At 49.2% G+C, this 24,135-nt stretch overlaps 1 protein-coding gene across 2 annotated transcripts in view; it reads right to left on the reverse strand.

The window, feature by feature from the left end:
• Positions 1–24,135, reverse strand: part of FANCD2 (FA complementation group D2) — a 1,050,809-nt gene that overhangs the window by 130,052 nt on the left and 896,622 nt on the right. For both annotated transcript variants that reach the window (XM_085625116.1, XM_085625117.1), the window contains exon 40: positions 21,153–21,227. In XM_085625116.1, the coding sequence (XP_085481242.1) occupies positions 21,153–21,227 (75 nt within the window). The remainder of the gene's footprint in view (positions 1–21,152; positions 21,228–24,135) is intronic.

Raw genomic sequence — 24,135 nt, forward strand, 5'->3', positions numbered from 1 at the left:
GCCCCCTGGGGTCAGAGAACACCTGAGAGGTCTGCCAAGGGAGCCCCCTGCGCAGCAGTAAGGACACCCCGCGTGAGTAATTCGAGTAAAAGGAAGAGTGGATTTCACCCCAGTGTCGAGAGAGGAGTCTAGAGGCGGTAGCCGGTAAAAGATTGGTCTCTTTTAGAAAACAGATATCAACTTTGTGCCGGGACTGGTGAGCATGGACCAGATGTGACTTACGATGGTCGTTGAGCCCCCGGACATTCCAAGTGCAGAGAGTGGTCAGTCATGGCGCTGTGGCAGGGGAGGGAGTGCCCATAAAGAGTGAAAAAAGGGATGGGAGCAGTGCACAGCTGCCATGGGCGGTGAAGTGAATAATGATGGGGAAGGCAGTGCGATAATCGTGGGGTCACAGTGACAGGACACAATCGGCAATAAAACGTGGTCCCCAAGAGAAGGAAGCAACACAATCGGCGCCCTCCCCTCAATGTGAGTGTGGATAGTAGGGAAGAGGAAACTGGTGTCGGAAATGTCCAATACATGAGCCTGTGCAGAAAAGAACAATACGGCCTCATAAGGAGGCAACAAACCCCAAACCCCCAACACCCCGATCTCATCCCTAAAACAATAAACCCCAAGAAGTCCCCACACCCACACCAACCCCCCAATCAGGCTGAGATTCCACCCATACCCACCCCGGGGACCCACAACTGGGTGGGAGAAAGACCACGTCCGAGAGGTAAATCATCCCATGGGGGCATGGCAACGCCCAGCATACGCCCCTTCCAGAAACACAGGGTGGCTGAGCCTGAAATAACAGCAGACGACATAATATAAGCATCAAGAAACGAAGAAGGTGAAGGAATGAGCAGAAATGACCTAAAGGTCAGCCCAGCAATCACTAGGCATCCTACAAGGCTGGGTAGCAAACATTACACCTAGCATAACATCAGAGCTATAATGACAAGCGAAGAGTGCCAGAGGGAGAAGGGTGCCCAGCCCGAGGTGCACCCGTGGGAAATAGGAGCCCTGTGTGGAAGGGAAATGCTGCGTAGGCCATTAACAATCAGGAACATATGCAGGAGCATATGCAACATAACAGAGGCAGGAGAGAAAGCAAGTCGCGCTCTGCATTATCGTGAGGGTTCGCAGGAGAGGATCGATTTGACTTGTCCAGTTTCTTTGCAAAGGCTAAGGCGTCCTTAGGATCTGGGAAGACTAGCATTTTTGCGCCCTGCCCGACGAGTAGCTTGGCGGGATACACCAGGGAATATGAGACTTCATGTTTTTGTAGAAGCCTTTTTGCCGGAAGGAACTCACGGCGAGCAGCCAGTGCCACCAAGGTGAAGTCAGGGTAGAAGGACAAGGAGTTACCCTGATGTCGGATCTCGTCCTGCTCCCTGGCCGCTCGGTGAACAGCATCGCGGTCCCTGAAATTAAGTATTTTGGCAATGATTGGGTGAGCCGGCAGGCCTGGGACAGGTCGAGGGCCGAATGAGCGATGGGCGCACTCAACAATAAAAACAGGGGAAAGGATGTCTTCAAAAAGGTTGCGGATGAGTTGTTCGACAAAGTCCTCCATACGTGAGATGCTGGTGGATTCAGGCACGCCCGTGATACACATGGCGGTGGTGTTGTCTGTGAACACCTCCACAACTCTTTCCCGGACAGAGGGAAGGAATGTTTTCAGTGCAAGACCAATCACCCGGAGCTCCAGAAGGTTGATGTGGAGCCCGGATTCCGCCCGAGACCAGAGGCTTCTGATCTCCGCCTCTCCCATGTGGCCGACCCATCCCAGAAGTGACGCATCTGTCACCACTGTGAAGTCTGGCTGGGAAAGGGATCTGCCGTTGACCCAATCCTGGTTCCTTGGCCACCACTGCAGTTGTCGAGCACTGCCCTCCGAGATCTAGTTGTAATTGGACAGATTCCCCTGATGCTGCGCCCACTGGAACTTCAGGTCCCACTGCAGACCCCGCATATGCCACCTGGCATGAGCAACCAGCAGGATGCAGGAGGCCATGAGGCCCAGCAGCCTCAGGGTCATTCTGACCGAAACCCGGGATGGAGGCTGAAAGATCGGAATCATAGCCTGAATGTCCCGGACTCGTTGTACGGGAGGATAGACCCGAAACCACGTTGTGTCCAGAATCGCTCTGATGAAGAGGAGCTTCTGAGAGGGAATCAGGTGTAACTTTGGCATGTTGAAGGAGAACCCCAGCGAATGCAGGAGGTCGGCTGTAGTCTGGAGGTCGGAGACAACTTCCTGGGGCAAGCCCGCCTTCAACAGCCAGTCGTCGAGATAGGGGAAGACTGAAACCCCCGATCTGCGCAGATGAGATGCGACCATCGCCATCACTTTCGTCAACACTCGAGGGGCGCTGGTAAGGCCAGAAGGGAGCACAGTGAACTGAAAACGCCGGTGGGCTGGCAGGACAGGGATGTGCAAATAAGCGTCCTGCAAGTCCAACGCTACCAACCAGTCTTCTGGGTCGAGGGCAGACAAGACCTGAGCAAGCGTCAACATTTTGAACTTCTCCTTCCGGAGGAAGCAGTTGACGTACCTGAGATCCAAGATAGGATGCAGGCCCTTGTCCTTCTTGGGGACCAGAAAGTAGTGGGAATTACAACCACGACCTACTTCTGGGAAAGGAACGTGCTCAATGGCTCCCTTGGCCGAGAGAGCAGTAACTTCCTGCTGGAGAAGGGCCAGATGATCCTCCGACATGCAGTGGTATCTTGGTGGCATAGCTGGAGGGGTAGTCACGAAGGGGAGGGAGTAGCCCCTTCGGACTATCTGCAAAACCCACCTATCCGACGTGATGGTGCGCCAGTGGAGGAGGTGATGGCGGATCCTGACGCCCACTGGTGTTGATGGGCCTGAAAGGTCGGACTAGGAGGGTTTGGAGGCTGCTGCAGAGGGGGATTGGTGGACTGGCCCGCCCGCTGGCCCCTGGAACCACAATGGTTGTTCCCATGTCCCCGGCCGCGTGAAGGTTGGGTAACTTGCTGCGGCCTGTGGCTCTGGGCGGGACGTAGCAGGGAACTCCTTCCGTAGCCACAAAAGGGGCAAAAAGCAGGCTGCGCAGGGAGGGTGGAGATACCCAAGGACTTGGCCGTAGCCTGTGAGTCCTTGAAACGCTCTAGAGTGTTGTCTGCTTTATCGCCAAAAAGGCGACGGCCATCAAAGGGCAAGTCCATGAAGGTGTTCTGGACATCACCGGAAAAACCAGTCAACCTCATCCAGGCGTAGCGACGAAGCGCTACCGACGTTGAAATGGTCCTGATCAGAGAGTCGGCGGTGGCCAGCCCACAACGTATAGCAAACTTCGCTGCATCCCTCCCGGTGGCGACAGCCTGGGAGAGCACTGTCTGGGCCTCCTCAGGACACTGAGGCAGCATCTGCGCCACATTATCCTACACCGAGTGGGAATAACGGCCAAAGAGACATGCAGTGTTTACGGACCGCAGTCCTAAGCTGGCGTAAGAGAACATTTTCTTCTCAAGGTGGTCCAGCTTCTTGGATTCTCTTTCCGGTGGTGAGGTAGGGAAGGCACTCTTGGAAGTGGAGGCTTGGACCACCAAGCTCTCCGGGGTGAGGTGTTGGGAAAGGAAAGTGCGGTCGCCCGGAGCCGGGTGGTGGCGTCGGGCAATCATCCTGTCCACAGGAGCCCCCGTGTTGGGCCCGGACCAAGTACCCAAAAGGATGTCGGTGAGGGCCTCATCAAACGGAAGCAAGGGCTTCAAAGAGCTCGCAGTCAGTTGAGCACCTCTGTCAGGAGGTTAGTCCTGACTGCCACTGTTGGAAGCTCAAGGTTGAGAGCCTCGGCTGCCCTACTGCGTACGACGATCCCTCCTCCATAGCCACGGTAGGAGGAGACTACATGCCAAGGTCAGGCGAGGTGTCCAAACCACTGGCAACCCTCAGTTCCTCTCTCCAGTCCTGTTCACTCTCCTGGTCAGCTAGAGGGTCACCTGACCCCTCCCAGTCCTCCTATTCAGTGTCTGGGAGCCATTCTGGTTGAAAAGGGGCCTCAGGAGTAAACAGGGGCATAAAAACCCCTCTCTGCGCCGGACGACACCGGTCTGGCTCCAGGTCCACATTAGGATGGAGGCCGGGGTCGACGCCAGCCGGGTGGCCGACTGACGTCAGACGCAGAGGTGGTGCCGGAGGAAGCTGCGCCGGTGGAGGCGTAATGCGGTCAACCGGCACCAATCCGCATCCAGGCCTGGATCTAAGGGGAGCCTGCTGGCGGAGAAGGCCTAGCCCCCCAACCGAGTCCGCAGGGCCCAAAGGCGTGCCGGCAGGTTCGGGCCGCCCAAAGATGGCGTGAATCACTTCGTAGAATGTACGAAGCTGGGCGGGAGTCGGGTCCCGGAAAGGGAGGGAAATGCGGAGTTGGCTCTTCCGGCTACGCGCGAGGGAGGGGCACCACCCGTGTGCCTTGTCGGGTCGGCCGACCGACGAGGAGATGTCGAAGAGCGACTGTGCTTCTTCGACTTCTTCTAATGCTTCGACTTACCCGACCCCAAGTGCGAAGACTTTGAAGACTTGGAACCGAAATAGTGGTGGCTTCGTGACCGGTCCCTCGACCTCCCTCGCGACCGGGACATCGAACGGCACGGAGCACAACTTGGGGGTGTGGTCGCGCTCCAAGCAAAAAAGACACACGCGGGGCAGATCCGTCACCGACATCATACGATGACAGGAACCGCAGGGCTTGAAGACAGGCATCCATCATGCACCTTAGGAGTCAAAGACGCGAAAAAGACGTCGCCAAAAGTCGAGAAAAAGTTAGTAAAAAAATGACGGAGGTATCGCTCTTCTCGGATCTGCGCTGGCTGGCGTGGAAAAAGAAAGAACTGACATCAGAGCGAGAGGGCGACGTCTAAGTACCCACCGCGACGTCATCCCGGTGACACGATGCCAACGATGGACGCGGAGCCGACTGACACCACCTTCCGACGCGCAGAGGTACTGCAGACGAAAAAAAATTCCGGATCCAGTCTGATGCCTGGGGGTAATTCTAAGGTAAGGAATCTATAACTAACGTGTTTCTTTCAGATAAAGCTGTCATGCGAAGCCGACCGACACTGCCTACAGGCACGCAGGGGTATTACTCAAAGAAAAATGTTCCGGATCCAGTCCGACGCCTGGGAAATTCAGAGGTAAAGAATCTGTGTCTAAATGTCTCTATCAGATAATTACCTTTAATTGTGCCCGCTGCAACGCCTTGCTGGGCCAAAGGAAAAAAAAGTCCCCCAAATATCACAAAGTTTGGCCTACAAAGAGCCTGTTTTGCTAATTACACACTGGACAACTAATGTGTTCCATCGCCCGATGTAAATGGACTTCGTAGATGGGCCTTTTGCAGCAAGGATGATTGATCCATTACTGCTGCCGCTCAATCTCAATGTATGGAGGTTTAAATAGGCTAGATTTGCATGCAGATCCCTGCTGTGAAGCTGCAATATAACATCATCCCAAAACAGCAGCCTGAATGGCGGAAAAATGCTCAAGCCCGACTGGCCCAATCCAAAGCCACTAGGATGACTTGGGCCAGGTTGCTCCTGATTTTCTTCAGAACTCAGGGCATGAGAGGCAGAAAGGAGTACAGGAATCCAGTGCCTCATTCTAGCCTGAGTGAATCTCCTAGAGAAAGCATCTGTTGAAACTCCAAAGAGCAAATCCGACACTCAGCTTTTCCGGGGTGGCTTTTAAAGATTGCGCCAGATGGTTCACGATCAAGAAGAAACCCTGTTGCTCTAGCCAACTCCAGAGGCTCGGTGCCTCTTGGCAAAGGACTCCATTCTGCTCTGCTATTTGCATACCACATGATGGCGGTGTTGTCCATGAGAACCCGCACCATCCTTGCCTTGATGTACAGCAGGAAGGCCCTCCATGCCAGCCAAAAGGCAAGCAACTCCAACAGACTGACTTGGAGACTAATTTCTGCTGGAGACCAAAGTCCTCCAATTTCCACATCTCCCAGATGAGCTCCCCAAACCAGCAGTGACGTATCTGTCACCACCATCAGCTCTGGATGTGAAAGGGAGAGTGGTCTGTCGCTGGTTAGTTGACAGTCAGCAGCCACTACTGCAGAGTCTGTGGAGTCTCCTCTGAAACCTAGATGACATCCAACAGGTTTCCTTGGTACTGTGTGTAGAGGCCTCAGCTCCCACTGCAGAAGCTACTTATGCCACCGGGCGAAGGCAGGCACACAGGATGCTTGAGGTCAAGAAGCCTTGAAGCTGCTCTCAAAGAGAGGTAGGACAGAAGCTGAAACAATAGGATCAAAACCTGAATGTCCTGGACCCTTTGCGATGGAGGAAAAGCCCTGAACTGCACCTTGTCCATGATAGTTCAGATAAAAGAAAGAATCTGTGAGAGTCAGGTGGGACTTTGGTACGTTGATCGGAAATCTCAACAAAGGTGGAAGGTTTGCCATCGTCTAGTCTACGACTGATTGGCGAGCAAGCTTTCAACAGGCAGCCGTCGAGATAGGGGAAAAGTGGTAGCCCCAACCTTCCAAGATGCGTGGTAACCACTGCCATCACTTTCGTGAGCACCCAAGAGTCACTTGTAAGGCCAAAGGAAAGCACGGCAAACTGAAAACACCCCTGGTCGATTTTGAACTGCAGGTAATGTCTGTGGGACTGCAGGATGGGCACATGAAAGTATGAGTCTACAGGTCCAAGACTACTAACCGGTCGCCCGGATGCAGGGCAGACAGAACTTTGGCCAGTGTTAGCATTTTGAATGTATCCTTCCGTACAAAGGCTTTCAGAAGATGAAGAGCTAAAATAAGATGAAGACCTCCGTCCTTCTTTAATATAAGGAAATAGCGGGATTAACAACCCATCACTACCTCTACGGCCGGTACACTCTCAATGGCTTCTTTGTCCAGTAGAGCTTGAACCTCTTGCAGCATGATGGATAGGTGCTCCTCTAAGCCGCTGTGACGTGGAAGGAAGCTAAGGTAGAATGGAAAGTATCTGCAGTACATAGCCCTGCTGGATGATCTGGTGGATCCATCTGTCAGAAGTGACAAGCTGCCACCCTAGGAGGAAATGTCTTATCCTCCCATCTACACGCTGGTTGTGTGCCACTAGGAACAAACCAAAACGACTTGGGGCTGATGCTGTGTGGGAGGGGCCTGAGAAGGTGGTTATCCCAGGTGACCTACGTGATGTCTGCTTTATTCCAGTTCCCAACCATGAAAGGACTGGAGTGATTGTTACAGTGGTGGCTACGCCTAAAGTTGTCTATCTACCAATCCTCTGGAGCATACTTGGAGAGGTTTAACCTGATGAGAGAATTGTCTGGCAGGGATAGAAAGGCACAAGGAATGTGCAGCGGACAAGATTTCCTCAAAGTGTTCAAGGGCAGAATCAGCTTTTGTGGCAAATAGGCGGGACCCATCAAAAAGCATATGCATGAGGGATGCTGCACATCTACAGAAAAGCCTGTGGATCGAAACCATGCATAGTGATAGAGTACCATCATAGTGCCAACTGCTGCTCACAAGCAATCTGCAGAGTCCAGGCCAGCCCGAATTACGTATGTGACTGCATCCTGAATGGTTTGATTCAAGAACATCCTAAACTTCTCAGGGACAGCTGGAAAGATCTCGCTTGCTAAGTCCCAGAGGGCGTACGTATAACAGGCAGTCAGCACTGACTGACCTCTGTGAGAAGTTGGCCTGATATATGATGTCACTAGTTCTAGTGTACACCTTGTATCAGTCCAAACAACCCTTATGGTGATTGGTTGTAAAGTCAACCTTATAGACCAGCTATCCTAGTGGTAGCATGGACAAGAGCAGTCTTAGGCTAAACTCTGTATGGCATGTGAAGCCAGCTGATATACCATTTGCAATCCCTTGAATACCAAATGAAAGGACACCACAACAGATATATTATAAAAATAGAATGTATTTATTCTAGTCAAAATACCCTCAGCACTCTTTATGAGATTTGAGGTAAGTACAACACAGTCTTATTTAAGCATACATAAGTCACACAGGTAAGTAATACAGTTAGGCCCTAGGGGCCACGCAAACCATATACTAAGTAAGTGGTATAAAAACCACTGTCACGAACACAGGTTAGGCCTAGGCCTAGGGAATCGCTGGCGCTACACTATCCTATCAGTTGCTAGGCAGTGGGAGGCCCACGGGATTCAGGTGCAGAGTGGAAACACTCACGCGTAATGCGTTAAAGTCGATAGAAATAGTAGTATTTAGAAATTAAGAGTTTTAGGACACTTCGGAAGGAACTAGGAGTTAAAGACTTGGAAACTAGACACTAGGATAGTCAATACCCTTGTGAGCACCGGAGTACTCAAGTTACCTAGCCCACGGGCTGCGGGTGCATAGGTGTGAACTTGCGTCTGGTTTCGTCGTCGACTCCTATGGATGCCTGAAGAAAAGATGCTGACAGGCAGTCAGTGAAGAGTGTCCGGTGGATTCCAAGGATGGAATCAAGGAGGAGGATACCTGCAAGCAGAGGGGACAGAGTCTAGGTCACCAGCCAGGAGCCGGGAAGGAACCAGGCGATGTCGTGAAGATGCAGGTGAAGAGGTGAAGCTTGTCGCAGCAGCCACGGGTACCAGGAGGCGTCGAGGACGACCAGAACCAAGAGGCGAGCTGTCCCACGAGGGCTCTTGCTGTCGGCGGCGGCGATGTCGAGTTGGGACAAAACAAGCCTTGGCAAGCGCCTGAGGTGCTTCTCTTTCACAGGGAAGCGAGGGTCAGTCTGGAGGAGCCAAACCAGCGGTGGAAAGTCAAAGGTTCGTCGTCGCAGAGGTCACTAGCCAACGGGCAAGCAACCGGACAGACGCGTCGAGCAGGAAATGCAGAAGGGCCCCACGCAGAACTCGTGGAGTGTGGAGGGCTGATCTTCGGTGCAGATGGTGCTCGGGGTTGGGGCTTCTCAATCCCCAGAGCACAACTTCGAGGGTGCCTCAGAAGCTGCGCTGGAAGCAAGTAGCCAATTTTCCCAGGTAGCCGGTCCCACGTCACTCGTCGCCTCCACGGATCTCAGCTTTGCTGTGGATGTGGATCAGGGTCGGAGAAGTCTGGAAGTCAAGGCGCTGGTCGGGCTCTGCAGTCGGTTCCTCGTAGAACTTCGGGCAAAGCAAACGGTAGGTCGCTTGATGGTGCCTGTTTGCACAGGGTGGCCACTCCTTGGCCACAAGGGAGATTCTTCAGTCTTCTTCCGTAGTCGAATGTCGAAGGTCCAGAGTTTCTGTTCAAGTTTCAGTTATCAGGATAATCCAAAGTCCTAGGGACTCCGCTCCCACTCTTATACTAATCTGGGGGGCTGGGTTACCTGCTAGGTCCCTCCTATGTGTGGGACCAGGGAGGGGGGTGGTTACACCCCCTTCCCTTTGTCCAGTTTCGCACCAGGACTGGGGCTGGAGTGCCCCAGCACCGGTTTGAACTGGACTATGCATGGGACACCTTGTGTGCCCCATGCAGTTGTCTCGTTTCATTCATCCCTCCCTGCCCTGTCTAGGGTGGTGCTAGCACCTCCCAAGGCAGGAACCCTATTGTCCAAGCCTCCCTCGCTGGAAGGACTCCCAGCAGCAGGAGGTCAGACTTGTGTCTGTGGCAGCAGCATCCATTTTGTGATGCTGGGGCTCTGGTTAACTTTAACTGGGTAGTAGGTCTTCAACATGTCTTCTCCCTCTAGAAGGGAGGAATACTATCCTCACCGCCAGAAATGGTGTGGGGGTAGTATTCCAAAGTGTTAGACACCTTACACAACATGTTTTGATAAAGCCAAACCATAGTTACCATAACCGCAAGGATTATAAGGCACTTTAAGAGTATATGGTAGGCGATATCATAGAACAGCTATAAGGACATGGTTCCGAAAACTGCAGACAGGCTCAGCTCATGCTAGAGCACCATCTCGCATGTTACCAAGCACTCTGCCTTCAGGATTGTTAAGGCCTGCCATAGGAGTGACTGATAGGTTACCCATGTGTCTATATATAAGGTAGGTATAGGAATACTACACCTAAGCAAGGGGTGATTACACGACCTTGCCCCAGCTGAGTGATCAGCCAGTTGTGTCATAATGGAAGGCAAGCCAGGGGTGGCATAATACATGCTGCAGCCCCTGGTAGGCCTAGGGTACACCTATGCCCTGGGTACCCAAGGTACACTGTGTACAGGGCCCTAGAAGGTGATCCTTACCAATTGGGTTATGTACCTAAAGTACATAGTGTGAATTTAGAGAGAGAACAGCTGGGCTGTGGGTCTGATTAGCAGGCCCACAGCCACATCTAAGTCAAAAACCATTGAAGCAAAAGCAAAAAGTGGGGGTGAACATAGAAAGCAGACCCTACTCGCCTACACAACCCCCCCCCCCAAACTTAGGGACATTAAACTAACCTTGACCAGTTGAGTCTTCCTGTTCTAAGTGGAAAAATCTGGAGAGTCCATCTGCATTGGCATGGTCAGTCCCAGGTCTATGTTCCACTGTGCAGTCCATCCCCTGTAGGGAAATGGACCACCTAAGAAGTTTGGGATTTTCACCCCTCATCTGATTTAGCCACAAGAGGGGCTTATGGTCTGTCTGAATCTTGAAGTGAGTGCCAAACAGGTATGGCCTCAGCTTCTTCAGGGCCCAAACCACAGCAAAGGCCTCCCGTTCAATAGCTGACCAACGTTTCTCTCTAGGGGTCAGCCTTCTACTAATAAAAGCAATGGGCTGGTCTTGACCATCTATATTCAGTTGTGAAAGAACAGCTCCCACACCCAACTCAGAAGCATCTGTCTGGACAATGAGCTCTTTGGAGTACTCTGGACTTTTCAGAATAGGTGCAGTACACATGGCCTGCTTCAGGTCATCAAATGCCTTCTGACAGCTTACTGTCCACTGAACTTTCTTTGGCATCTTCTTAGAGGTCAAGTCATTAAGTGGTGTCACAATGGACCCATAGTTCTTAACAAACTTTCTGTAGTACCCAGTCAGGCCCAAGAAAGCTCTGACCTGAGTCTGGGTAATTGGAGGAGTCCAGTTCTTTATGGCCTGGATCTTGCTCTCCAGTGGTTGAACCTGACCCCCACCTACTAGGTGGCCCAGGTACACAACCTTGCTCTGCCCTATCTGGCACTTAGTGGCCTTGATAGTGAGGCCTGCCTTTTGCAGGGCCTCTAAAACATTCCTCAGGTGGACCAGGTGATCCTCCCAGGTGGAGCTAAAGACAGCAATATCATCAAGATAAGCTGCACAGTAGTCATCCAGACCTGTAAGGACTTGATTCACCAACCTTTGGAAAGTGGCAGGTGCATTCTTCAAGCCAAAGGGCATTACCACAAATTGATAATGTCCTCCTGGGGTTGAAAAAGCAGTTTTGGCCTTTGCATCCTCAGCTAGTCTGATTTGCCAGTAGCCTGCTGTCAGGTCAAATGTACTAAAAAACTTGGCAGCTGCCAATCTGTCAATGAGCTCATCTGCCCTAGGTATTGGGTGGGCATCTGTCCTAGTGACAGCATTGAGACCTCTGTAATCCACGCAAAACCTCATCTCTCTCTTACCATCTTGGGTGTGAGGTTTTGGCACAAGAACTACAGGACAAGCCCAAGGGCTCTCTGAAGGTTCAATGACTCCCAGCTCCAACATCTTTTGTACCTCAATCTTTATGCAGTCCCTGACATGGTCAGGTTGCCTGTAGATTTTACTCTTCACAGGGAGACTGTCACCAGTGTCCACCTCATGGGTGCACCAGTTTGTCTGACTTGGGGTCAGAGAGAACATATGTCTGTAGGCCTGTAGAACTTGTCTGCAGTCCTGTTGCTGATGGTCAGTGAGGCTGTCAGAAAAGACCACACCATCAACTGAACCATCATCAGGGTTCTGAGTCAGCAGGTCTGGGAGAGGGTCACTCTTCCTCCTGCCCCTCATCTGTAGCCATGAGTAAGCCCATGTCTGCCCTGTCAACATATGCCTTTAACCTGTTGACATGAAGCACCCTGTGGGGGCTTCTGGGAGTCCCACGGTCCACCAAGTAGGTGACTTCTCCCTTCTATTCAACAATAGTGTGGGGTCCAGACCATTTGTCCTGGAGTGCTGCTGGGGCCACTGGCTCCAACACCCACACTTTCTGTCCTGGCTGGTACACAGTCAGCACAGCCTTTTGGTCATGCCAAGCTTTTTGGAGTTCTTGGCTTGCCTCAAGGTTTTTAGAAGCCTTCTTCATATACTCTGCCATCCTAGAGGGGAGGCCAAGTACATAATCCACTATGTCCAGTTTGGGTTGTCTGAGAGGTCTCTCCCATCCTTCCCTTACTAGACACAGGGGTCCCTTTACAGGATGCCCAAACAAAAGCTCAAAAGGGCTGTAGCCAACCCCCTTTTGTGGGACCTCTCTGTAAGCAAACAGAAGGCAGGGTAAAAGATGTCCCATCTTCGCCTAAGCTTGTCTGGTAAACCTTTTATCATCCCTTTTAGGGTCTTGTTGAATCTCTCCACAAGCCCATTGCACTGTGGGTGATAGGGTGTAGTGAATTTGTAGTTTACACCACACTCCTTCCACATTGCAGTTAAATATCCTGACATGAAGTTGGCACCTCTGTCAGAGACAACCTCCTTTGGAAAACCCACTCTGGAGAATACTCAAAGTAGGGCCCTTGCCACAACAGGAGCTGTTGTGGTCCTTAGGGGTATAGTTTCTGGATACCTGGTGGCATGGTCCACTATCACCAGTATGAATCTGTTCCCAGATGCTGTTTGGGGGTCCATTGGTCCTACAATGTCTATCCCCACTCTCTCAAAGGGAACCCCAACCACTGGTAGTGGTATCAGGGGGGCCTTTGTGGTGCCACCTGATTTGCCACTGGCTTGGCAGGTGACACAGGAGCTACAAAACTCCTTGGTATCTTCTGACATGTGAGGCCAGTGAACGTGAGGGACAACTCTGTCCCAGGTCTTATTCTGGCCTAAGTGTCCTGCAAGGGGAATATCATGGGCCAAGGTAAGAAGAAAGCCTCTGAAACTCAATGGTATGACCAACCTCCTGGATGCACCAGGCTTGGGGTCTCTAGCCTCTGAGTACAGCAGCCCTTCATCCCAATACACTCTATGGGTACCTTGAGCATTCCCTGCAGCCTCAGCAGTAGCCTGCTGTCTGAGGGGTTCAAGAGAAGGACAGTCTAATTATGCCTGCCTCAGATCTGCCCTTGAAGGTCCCCCTGTCCCAAGAAACTCAACCTGGTCAGGTTCCAGTTCTTCTAGGACAGTTCCTTCAGGGCTCTCGGAATCATTCTCCTGTGAGGGCTGACTCTCTACCTGAGGCAGGGGGAAAGGCACAGCCTTAACCCTACTGCTCTTTCTCTTGGGTTGTGTCTGGTCCATTGTCCCAGGATCCAGCACTTGTTCAGTGTTGCACTTTTTGGCCTGTGACCTGGTCACAGCAAGGGCATGTGCATCTATTCTCAGCATTTCTGCATGGATCCTATACTCCACTTCAGCCCACACTGACGTTTCAAGGTCATTTCCCAACAGACACTCTACAGGAAGGTCTGAACTCACCACAACTTTCTTGAGGCCAGTTACCCCTCCCCAGGAGAAGTTAACAATTGCCACACTATGGGAGGTAGTGGCATTGCTAGCGTTGGTCACTAGGTAGTTCTCACCTAGCATGATCTGTCCAGGGTCCACAAAGGCAGGTGTCACCATTGTGACAGTAGCACCTGTGTCCCTGTAGGCCTGAGCCATTCTTTGGTTGATCAAAGGAGTCTGTCTGTACTTGCCCAGGTTACTGGAACCCACAGTAGATGACAAAGCTATGTCCCCATCACAGATCAGAACAGCCTGAGTGGGTATTCTGACTAGGCCAGAATCCACTTCAGTACCCAGGGTTAACCCTATTACACCCTTTTGCTGGGAATCACCACTTACAGCTGGACTAGGGGGTACAGTTGCCTTAGGGGCAATGGTGGTTGGGGGCTTGTCCTTTTTGGTGCACTCACTAAACCAATGGGAATTGGACTTACAATAGTTACACCAAGGTTTCTTTTGGCCATCTTTCTTTTTATCCTTTTTGGGACCACCCTCCCCCTGAGCCTTTTGGGGGCCTGGTGAAGACTTCTGGTCTTTTGATTTCTGCTCATTACCCTTCTGGTCTGCCTTTTTCTGATCACCACCCTGGTTCTGGTTTTTCTGCTTAACTCTAGTCCTGACCCACCTATCTGCCTTCTTTCCCAATTCCTGGGGAGAAGTTAGGTCAGAGTCAATCAAGTGTTGATGCAGCAGCTGGTTTTGACAGTTATTAAGGATTTGTTCTCTCATGATCAAATTATACAATCCTGTATAGTCCTTAACCTTACTACCCAATAACCAGCCTTCCAAAGCCTTAGTGGCACAATCTACAAAGTCAGTTCAGTCCTGAGTATGTGTCTTCTGGGTATCCCTGAACAACAACCTGTATTGTTCAGTGGTTAGGCCAAACCCATCAATCAGAGCACTCTTCAGGACAGTGTAATTGTCAGCATCCTCATCACTAACTGTGAGGAGCTTGTCTCTACCTTTCTCGGATAAGGAGAGCCACAAGATAGCTGCCCACTGACTTTGGGGTACCTGCTGTACTTTGCAAGCCCTCTCCAAAGCAGTTATCCATTTGTGGATGTCATCCCCACACTTGCAGGGAGGGACAATCTTGCTCAGGTTTCTATTATCATAGGCCCTGTCTCTATCCTTAGGGATATTGCTGCCACCAGTGGGTCCTAGCCCACTTAACTTTTGCTCTCTGGCCAGAGCAAGTCTCTCTTTGGCAAGGGCAAGTTCTTCCTTTTCAATCCTCAGATTGACTTCCCTCATTCTGGCCTGATGCTCTTTTCTCTGTGGAGAAGGCATTCCCCTGTGAGAAGAGGCATTGGAGCTATTAGGGACATGGGAGTGGATAGATTCCCTTGAAGGGGATCTTCCTCTCCTGCTTCTCTGGTTAAGTCCACTTGAGGGTCTGAATGGGGGGGACCCCAGTCAGACTCCCATGTAGGCTTAAGTTAGCCTGGCTAAGTCTCCTAACTTGGACCTGGCTGTCTACCTCATCTTCTGAAGTCCCTGCTGACTCTTCTTGATCAGTATTGTGAGGGGAATCTTCTGTGGAGGGTAGACCCTCATTGGTACCTAAGGCACCATCCTGGGAGGCTCTCTGAGCATCATACTCTTCTAAGATCTCCACTAGATAAATGAGGGTAGGGTTTGAACCCTGTTTTAACTTTCTGGAGGTACACAATTGTCTCATCTCCTGAAAAGTTAGGGTATCATATCTAGAGGGTATCTTTCTAGGATATCCCCCTCCTGAGAGAGAATCAACTTGACCTCCTCTCAGAGACATGATCTAGTGAGGGTGTGGTGTGTGCACCTATCTACACTAGTTGTATCTACTAAAACCTCTCTAGTAGCTGTAGTCAGGGTGTGCTAGGCCCTTCAACCCACAACAACTAAGTTCAGTAGAACTTAAGTATTTATAAGCTATGTTATATGTACCTTACAAATATCCTTGTGATCTTTCAATTTGATATCTCAAGATTGCAATGGTATCACAACAGCAAGCTCAGATCCCAACCGCTGCTCACCAATGTGAGAAGTTGGTCTGATGTATGATGTCACTAGTTCTGGTGTACACCTTGTATCAGTCCAAACAACCCTTATGGTGATTGGTTGTAAAGTCAACCTTATAGACCAGCTATCCTAGTGGTAGCACGGACAAGAGCAGTCTTAGGCTAAACTCTGTATGGCATGTGAAGCCAGCTGATATACCATTTGCAATCCCTTGAATACCAAATGAAAGGACACCACAACAGATATATTATAAAAAATAGAATGTATTTATTCTAGTCAAAATACCCTCAGCACTCTTTATGAGATTCGAGGTAAGTACAACACAGTCTTATTTAAGTATACATAAGTCACACAGGTAAGTAATACAGTTAGGCCCTAGGGGCCACGCAAACCATATACTAAGTAAGTGGTATAAGAACCATTGTCACAAACACAGGTTAGGCCTAGGGAATCGCTGGGGCTACACTATCCTATCAGTTGCTAGGCAGTGGGAGGCCCACGGGATTCAGGTGCAGAGTGGAAACACTCACGGGTAATGCGTTAAAGTCGATAGAAATAGTAGTATTTAGAAATTAAGAGTTTTAGGACACTTCAGAAGGAACTAGGAGTTAGAGACTTGGAAACTAGACACTAGGAAAGTCAATATCCTTGTGAGCACCGGAGTACTCAAGTTACCTAGCCCACGGGCTGCGGGTGCATAGGTGTGAACTTGCGTCGGGTTTGGTCGTTGACTCCTATGGATGCCTGAAGAAAAGATGCTGACAGGCAGTCAGTGAAGAGTGTCCGGTGGATTTCAAGGATGGAATCAAGAAGGAGGATACCTGCAAGCAGAGGGGACAGAGTCTAGGTCACCAGCCAGGAGCCGGGAATGAACCAGGCGATGTTGTGAAGATGCAGGTGAAGAGGTGAAGCTTGTCGCAGCAGCCACGGGTACCAGGAGGCGTCGAGAACGACCAGAACCAGGAGACGAGCTGTCCCACGAGGGCTCTTGCTGTCAGCGGCGTCGATGTCGAGTTGGGACACAACAAGCCTTGGCAAGCGCAACCCACGCAGAATGAAGGATTCGCTTCTGTTGCAGACCAGGAAGGCCTGAGGTGCTTCTCTTGCACAGGGAAGCGAGGGCCAGTCTGGAGGAGCCAAACCAGCGGTGGAAAGTCAAAAGTTTGTCGTCGCAGAGGTCACTAGCCAACGGGCAAGCAAACAGACAGACGCGTCGAGCAGGAAATGCAGAAGGGCCCCACGCAGAACTCGTGGAGTGTGGAGGGCTGATCTTCGGTGCAGATGGTGCTCGGGGTTGGGGCTTCTCAATCCCCAGAGCACAACTTCGAGGGTGCCTCAGAAGCTGTGCTGGAAGCAAGTAGCCAATTTTCCCAGGTAGCCGGTCCCACGTCTCTCGTCGCCTCCACGGATCTCAGCTTTGCTATGGATGTGGATCAGGGTCGGAGAAGTCTGGAAGTCAAGGCGCTGGTCGGGCTCTGCAGTCGGTTCCTCGTAGAACTTCGGGCAAAGCAAACGGCAGGTCGCTTGATGGTGCCTGTTTGCACAGGGTGGCCACTCCTTGGCCACAAGGGAGATTCTTCAGTCTTCTTCCGTAGTCGAATGTCAAAGGTCCAGAGTTTCTGTTCAAGTTTCAGTTATCAGGATAATCCAAAGTCCTAGGGACTCCGCTCCCACTCTTATACTAATCTGGGGGGCTGGGTTACCTGCTAGGTCCCTACTATGGGTGGGACCAGGGAGGGGGGTGGTTACACCCCCTTCCCTTTGTCCAGTTTCGCGCCAGGACTGGGGCTGGAGTGCCCCAGCACCGGTTTGAACTGGACTATGCATGGGACACCTAGTGTGCCCCAGGCAGTGTCTAGTTTCATTCATCCCTCCCTGCCCCAATACACTAAGGCCTGTCTAGGGTGGTGCTAGCACCTCCCAAGGCAGGAAACCTATTGTCCAAGCCTCCCTCACTGGAAGGACTCCCAGCAGCAGGAGGTCAGACTTGTGTCTGTGGCAGCAGCATCCATTTTGTGATGCTGGGGCTCTGGTTAGCTTTAACCGGGTAGTAGGTCTTCAACATGTCTTCTCCCTCTAGAAGGGAGGAATACTATCCTCACCACCAGAAATGGTGTGGGGGTAGTATTCCAAAGTGTTAGACACCTTACACGACATGTTTTGATAAAGCCAAACCATAGTTACCATAACCGCGAGGATTATAAGGCACTTTAAGAGTATATGGTAGGCGATATCATAGAACAGCTATAAGGACATGGTTCCGAAAGCTGCAGACAGGCTCATCTCATGCTAGAGCACCATCTCACATGTTACCAAGCACTCTGCCTTCAGGATTGTTAAGGCCTGCCATAGGAGTGACTGATAGGTTACCCATGTGTCTATATATAAGGTAGGTATAGGAATACTACACCTAAGCAAGGGGTGATTACACGACCTTGCCCCAGCTGATTGATCAGCCAGTTGTGTCATAATGGAAGGCCAGCCAGGGGTGGCATAATACATGCTGCAGCCCCTGGTAGGCCTAGGGTACACCTATGCCCTGGGTACCTAAGGTACACTGTACAGGGTCCTAGAAGGTGATCCTTACCAATTGGGTTATGTACCTAAAGTACATAGTGTGAATTTAGAGAGAGAACAGCTGGGCTGTGGGTCTGATTAGCAGGCACACAGCCACATCTAAGTCGAAAACCAGTGAAGCAAAAAGTGGGGGTGAACATAGAAAGCAGACCCTACTCTCCTACAACCTCAATGCCAAACTGGAAGAAGAGAACATTTGCATATTGAGTGCCTCAATCCTTTTCAAATTCCTGTCTGAAAGAGAAATGAGGAATGCATTAGGATTCACTTTGTTGCTGGAATCCTGTTCCTCCAAACTGCATAAGGAAATCCTTAGCGAAAGTCCCCATAAGGGTACCAGTCAGGGGTCACTGAAAGGCAACAAGGGCACAGAAGAAGCTGGACCAGGGTGCAGCACTTCAGTAAAGACCCTTTGGCTCAGGGTTGGTCACAAGTTGGTAGAGGATAGATCTCCAGTGCTGCCGACTTCAGTCCCGGCGTCGACAAAAGAGGGACTGGCGCCAAGTTTGAGTGCCTCAATGAAGATGGCATTGGAGTCGGTGCAGAACCCCAGGCGGTTGCCAGGGGGCTCAAACGGTACCCAGGAAAGATCGACCAGCTGTACCCAACTAAAAGCCCCTTCGGATCCATGGGTCAACAGAGGGTGCCAGAAGAGTGCCAAAAATATGCAACAAGGTGTCCTAAAGACCCTGACAAGCTGCGGCATCACTGATGGCGTGAGGAACTCTAGGTGCATCAGGATCAGCTGTGGGAAGGGCTTCTTAAATGAAGATTGGATCAAGATTGAGTGGTACCTTGATGCCGGTGTAACTTCTCCTTAGCTAGAGACTGGTGGGATTGGGTTGAGTCCTGCATCGCTGCCTTGTGCTTCGGCTTCGATATGGAGTTCCACTTACCAGATGACCTCGACCCACAAAAGGAGCTGTTGGGGGGAGTGGTCTCAAGAATGGGAAGGGGCATTGTGTGGTTTCTTTCAATGTTCGGTGACATACAGCTTTGTTTTATGGTCCCAGATTGCCTTTGAGTGCAAGAGGGCAAGGCACTTTCCTGACACAACTTTGATTGTGCCATGAGTCTAAACACCAGGGTCACACCTCATGCAGTTCAGTTACAAACATCTGTTTACAGAAGTCACAGCATGGTTTGAACATTGCCGTTTTAGGTGGGGACATAGATCCCTTGCACACTAGAATTCAATTTGGAAAACAGTGCTCCGGATCTGCATGTAAAGGCATGGAAAGTAAGGAACTGATGTAGATACACAGGGGTGGCATTTCTATGTGGCTCTGCTTCATTACTTTTGTAGCGGTATGAGGCCAACACTGAGCTGCACGGTAGTACATAGGGATGCGTGGGAGCATTGCTGTGAAAAGTTCCAGATCCAGTCTGGAGAATATTCTAAAGGTTAGGAATCTGTGATTAAAAATATCCATCCGATCAAAATTTACAAAAGAAATACTACAATACATTTTAAATAGCAGGAGAAGTGTCCAGTAGAGCCTGACAGAGAAACATGTACTCCTTTAGGAGCAGCATGGACAGACATATCCTTCTTTCTTGCCTGCCTTATCTGTATTATGTGTAGCTGCACCCGGGACCTTCAAACTTTTTGTTTTTCCAAAATAAACTCCCAAATCAGGAGTTTACCATTGAAAAACAAAAATTAAGTGACCCCCAACATCCCATGCTCTGCATAGGGAGGGCGGTCTGATGCACTCACTACGAAGGCCCCTACTCCAACAGGCCAGTGGAGTAAGCTAGTCAACAGCCGAGCCTGCCAGGGCACTGCTGTTTGAAGGATAGCGGTCTGCCCGACTTTAAATAGGACAGACAGTTCGCACAACTCTAAATAGGGCTGGTGCCACATTTGTGATGGAGTACCCTGCCCACCAAACTCTAAATCTGGCCCTATCAAGAGCAAAGTAACGGTTGAAGACATGGCAAAAATATAGTTTTTCTTACAGAATCGGTTTGCAGGACAAAACAATCAGTGAAGAATACCTACATTTTTTTAGTTCAACATTGAGAGCCTCATATAAGCTAGATGATAAGGCCTGGAAATATGAGACCTACCCACCCTACCTAACAATTTGGCAACTATCTAGGTTCTACTGAAACTCTCTACAGAATGATCCTGCTCATCTGATCCTGCTCCATGGAGTAATGCTTGGCTTCATCTTTGAGACAACTCCCACTGGACCTGCTTGAGCTTGATAATTGCAGAACTAGAAGAAGGCTACGAAAACATCACTGCATTGACACGAAGACCATCAATTGGTCAAATCCTGCGCAAAGTTACATTCCGTTACCTGAAGGTTTTCATTTTTCTGATGTTTGCTACGCCAGGGATTACTGTCCTTGGACAAATTTTCCAAGAATAAAACTAAAGGCAACAGTTCTAACTGGATCCAACCTCCAAAGGATAACCATGTTCATTCTTGGCCAAGCCTGGGCCAATGCTGCTGCAAGTCCTAAATTGAGGTTTGTTATATTTTTATATGACATACCAATTCCAAAGACTTTAAAGGTTCCATGCATCACTGTATTTACGAGGTTTTTGATCCACTGTTGCTATTTCAATTTGTTTAGCAGACACGTACACATTGTATAAACACCTTTGCCAGTAACAAAGGTGCAGACAAGGGTGCTTAACAATTTCTGTCGATGGGAAAGGCTTGAGCTACTTGCAATATCCAAAATGATCATGCACTTAAACATTTAGTGGCTCACTAACTTAAACAAGCTGTTTTCTCAAAGCCAGGAGTGAAAAAGCTGTTGGCACAGAACATTAAGAGAGCAGCAGTAAGACAAACAAACAAGATGGTAATAGATTTGACAGGCTAGGTTATGCCCACGTAACCAACCAGAATTTCAGAAATAATCCCATTGGATCTCTAGACATATGAGCTGGCGAAATACAAAACAATAAAACAACTGGCAAAATGACAATGCAATGTTTTGGAGTGTAGCAAGATGTTAAAATTGCAACAGTGAATGTATTTGTAAATACTTACTCTGTGTTTTTTAAAGCTGCGATCCAAAAGTGGCATCCCCAACTTCAAGAATGCTTCTACAAATAGGCGACCATACTGTGTGCAAAAATGGAACAGTTTATATTTACAAAGTAGCATAAACCAAATGTTTATGTAGTCAGAGTTATTGTATATATGAGGCTCTCTTGTGATAATCTGTGATCTAGGGAAACATCACCAGGAACATTGAAGCAAATATCTTGACAAATCTCATAATAAATGATCCGCAGAGAATATAAGTCTAAAACTAATAGTTCATATTAGAAACTAAAAAGCCAAGTTAGGTGATAAAGGCAGGAAATCAGTGTACTAATATCTTTTATGAAAACTTCACAGCAGTGGCACACAAGATGTGGTTCCTCTTCATTGTCCTTGATTGTATACTTGTCTGAAGACTGGCTTCCTTAAAAGACCATTATAACGAAGCCCTTGGGATTTAGTTGACTGTTGTAGTGTCTGAAAAAACGGGTGAAGTTCTAAAATGATGAATCCCCATTGGGCCTTTTCTTGTGGGGTTTGCTTCTTCAATTTCATAATTGTGGCACTACCATCGCTGCAAATGCACAACTGATCAATCACAGACATCTGACAGTTACTATTCGTGACTATTAAGACAGGGTTTGATACCTGAAAGATTCAGGGGACAATGGAAGAATGGCAGAATAAAAGAAACCTAGGGAGAATTCAGTCATAGAAATAATCTTAGATTTAAAGTTCAGCCTCAAGCATTTCACAAAGCTTAAGAAGCTTTCACATTTGAAGATCAGATCTGCAGGATTTATCTGGTAGTTATGGGCGGGACGTCTGTTTAAAAAAAAAAAAAAATTCATTGTAAAGCACACGGAGTGATTTAAAACATAGGAAAATAAGTGGTGAATAGAAGAAAGATGTAATCGAACATAGAAACTAGAGTATTGAATGATTAGTAAAGAAGCTACTTGTAAAAAGTGAAATAAAAGATGGATCAATTTAAAGATTCTTTTGAATGCCTTTTTATGAATTTTAGGGAAAGCAGAAAGCGCGTATGGTTGCAGCTCCAGCCCGCAATAGTGGGAGTAGGGAGGCAGTATGGGAGAAGTGGGGGACTTGCATTGGGGTGAAGGGCGGGTAGATGGGAGGAACATTAATTGGGGAAAAAGACAATTTGAAAAATACATGACTCCGATAATTACGTTTCGAGACCTGCCCATTTATAGAGATGAGAAAAGGGGTTTTACTGGAAGCAGAAATAGAACTGGATGTAACACATTATTTACTCACGTACCTCTGCAGTACATAAAGGAACAATTATTTTTCAGAGAAACCATAGCCTCTAGATTGTGATATTTGAGATACATCTTAAGAGAAAGTGGATAGGTGTACAGGTTAACATTTAATAAAATGTCACACTTGTATCATATTATGGACCTGTGCTAGAGGTCCAAGAAGCCCTGATACAACTTAACTGCACTAGTCACTTATTCTCCTGGCATATTGTGGGGGGTGAATTTCATAGAACAATTGGCGCACTTCTCTGGTCAGAGAAAGTAGGCAAAGTCTTCTAGAAGTTAAGTTAACATTCACTTACAGGAGTTGATTAAGGGGTAAAAACTTGTAGACATCTGGATAGAAAGACCTACAACGCTGCAGGAATATATCAGTGGCAGATATGCAACTGAAGCTCTGCTTAATTATTTTAGTTGCAAATTATTTTAGGATCCACTCAACAGAGAAAAATGCAGCAATGTTTTACTCACTAACCTGCAGAAATGAAAGTGGAAGTGAAGGATGTGGTGGTGGGGAGAAGCAGGCCACAACGGAGATTTAAAGGGACGGGAACGCTTTTAGAAAAGGAAACCTATTTCAACGTCAATCATGAAAGTACAAATACACCGATCTTTTGGGATTGTTTAAGGCTGTAGTACAGGAAATTTGTATATCACTGGAGGCACATGAAGCGTGGAACCGATAATGCTAATTTAATCAATTGTAATCTTACTTCAGAAGCGCAAGATACAAGTATTTGAACAACCAATCCAGGCATCCAGGTATCAGCAGTACACATATCAAGAAGTGAGTAGGTTGGGCAGAATTCTAGCTTGGCAGAGAAAACAGACAGCACTGTCATAGATTAATAACGTAAAAGACCCCAGGAGTAAATTTATAGTGCAAGGCCAAGAAAAGGAAGCATCTGTGTTACATCAGCTCTACTCGTAACAATATCAGAAAAACCTTAATTCAACAGTAGATAAGATTACACCTTTTCTTAATGCAGGGACATCTTAAGGATTTTGGAGGCCCTGAGTCAAACGTATTTTGGGGTCTCCTGTTTGGAACAGATTTAAATTTATGATCCAATTTCAGCTATTTCATGCCCTTTCTGGACAGCTCACAGACAGTGCACAGGTACATTGTCCAAATTCTAAATGTGGTTACATCTAACATTCAGTGATGGTGACCTCTGTTTTCACTATTGTACCAAAGCAGCAGCTAACTAATATTCCTGCAAATAATCTCTGTAACACCCATTTCGCATATGTGAGGTCCTGTTTTGATCTAAAAGAAACTTTTAGGAGGGGCATGGCCAAGATGGCGGCCGGATTAGACGTGTTTGGTGGTCTCTCTGGCTCCGCCACATCCATTGCATTGTATCGCCTGCTCTACATCTTCATCACTGGCAGGAGGGACGGGGGCTGGGCTCTAGAACATGCCCGGACCCCTGGAGGTGCGGAGAACTACGAGATCCCGAGTAAGGCACCCCAGAGGAGACGAGAGAATCGCGGCCTATCAGGCGAGGAGGGCCGGCGACGGTGCAACTGTCAAGGCAGTTACGGCAGCAGGAGACATCTCTCGACCCCCCCCTGTGTGTTGGGGTCACCACTGCAGAGCAAAGAAGACCGGGTCCGAGTGTGGCCCGGGGTGAGCGAGGAGGTGGACTGGTGAGGAGAGGCTCGGGTGCCTGGCGACAATGGCCGGCATTGTGGAG

Source organism: Triturus cristatus, chromosome 9 (genome assembly GCF_964204655.1).
Source record: "Triturus cristatus chromosome 9, aTriCri1.1, whole genome shotgun sequence".
NCBI lineage: Eukaryota > Metazoa > Chordata > Amphibia > Caudata > Salamandridae > Triturus > Triturus cristatus.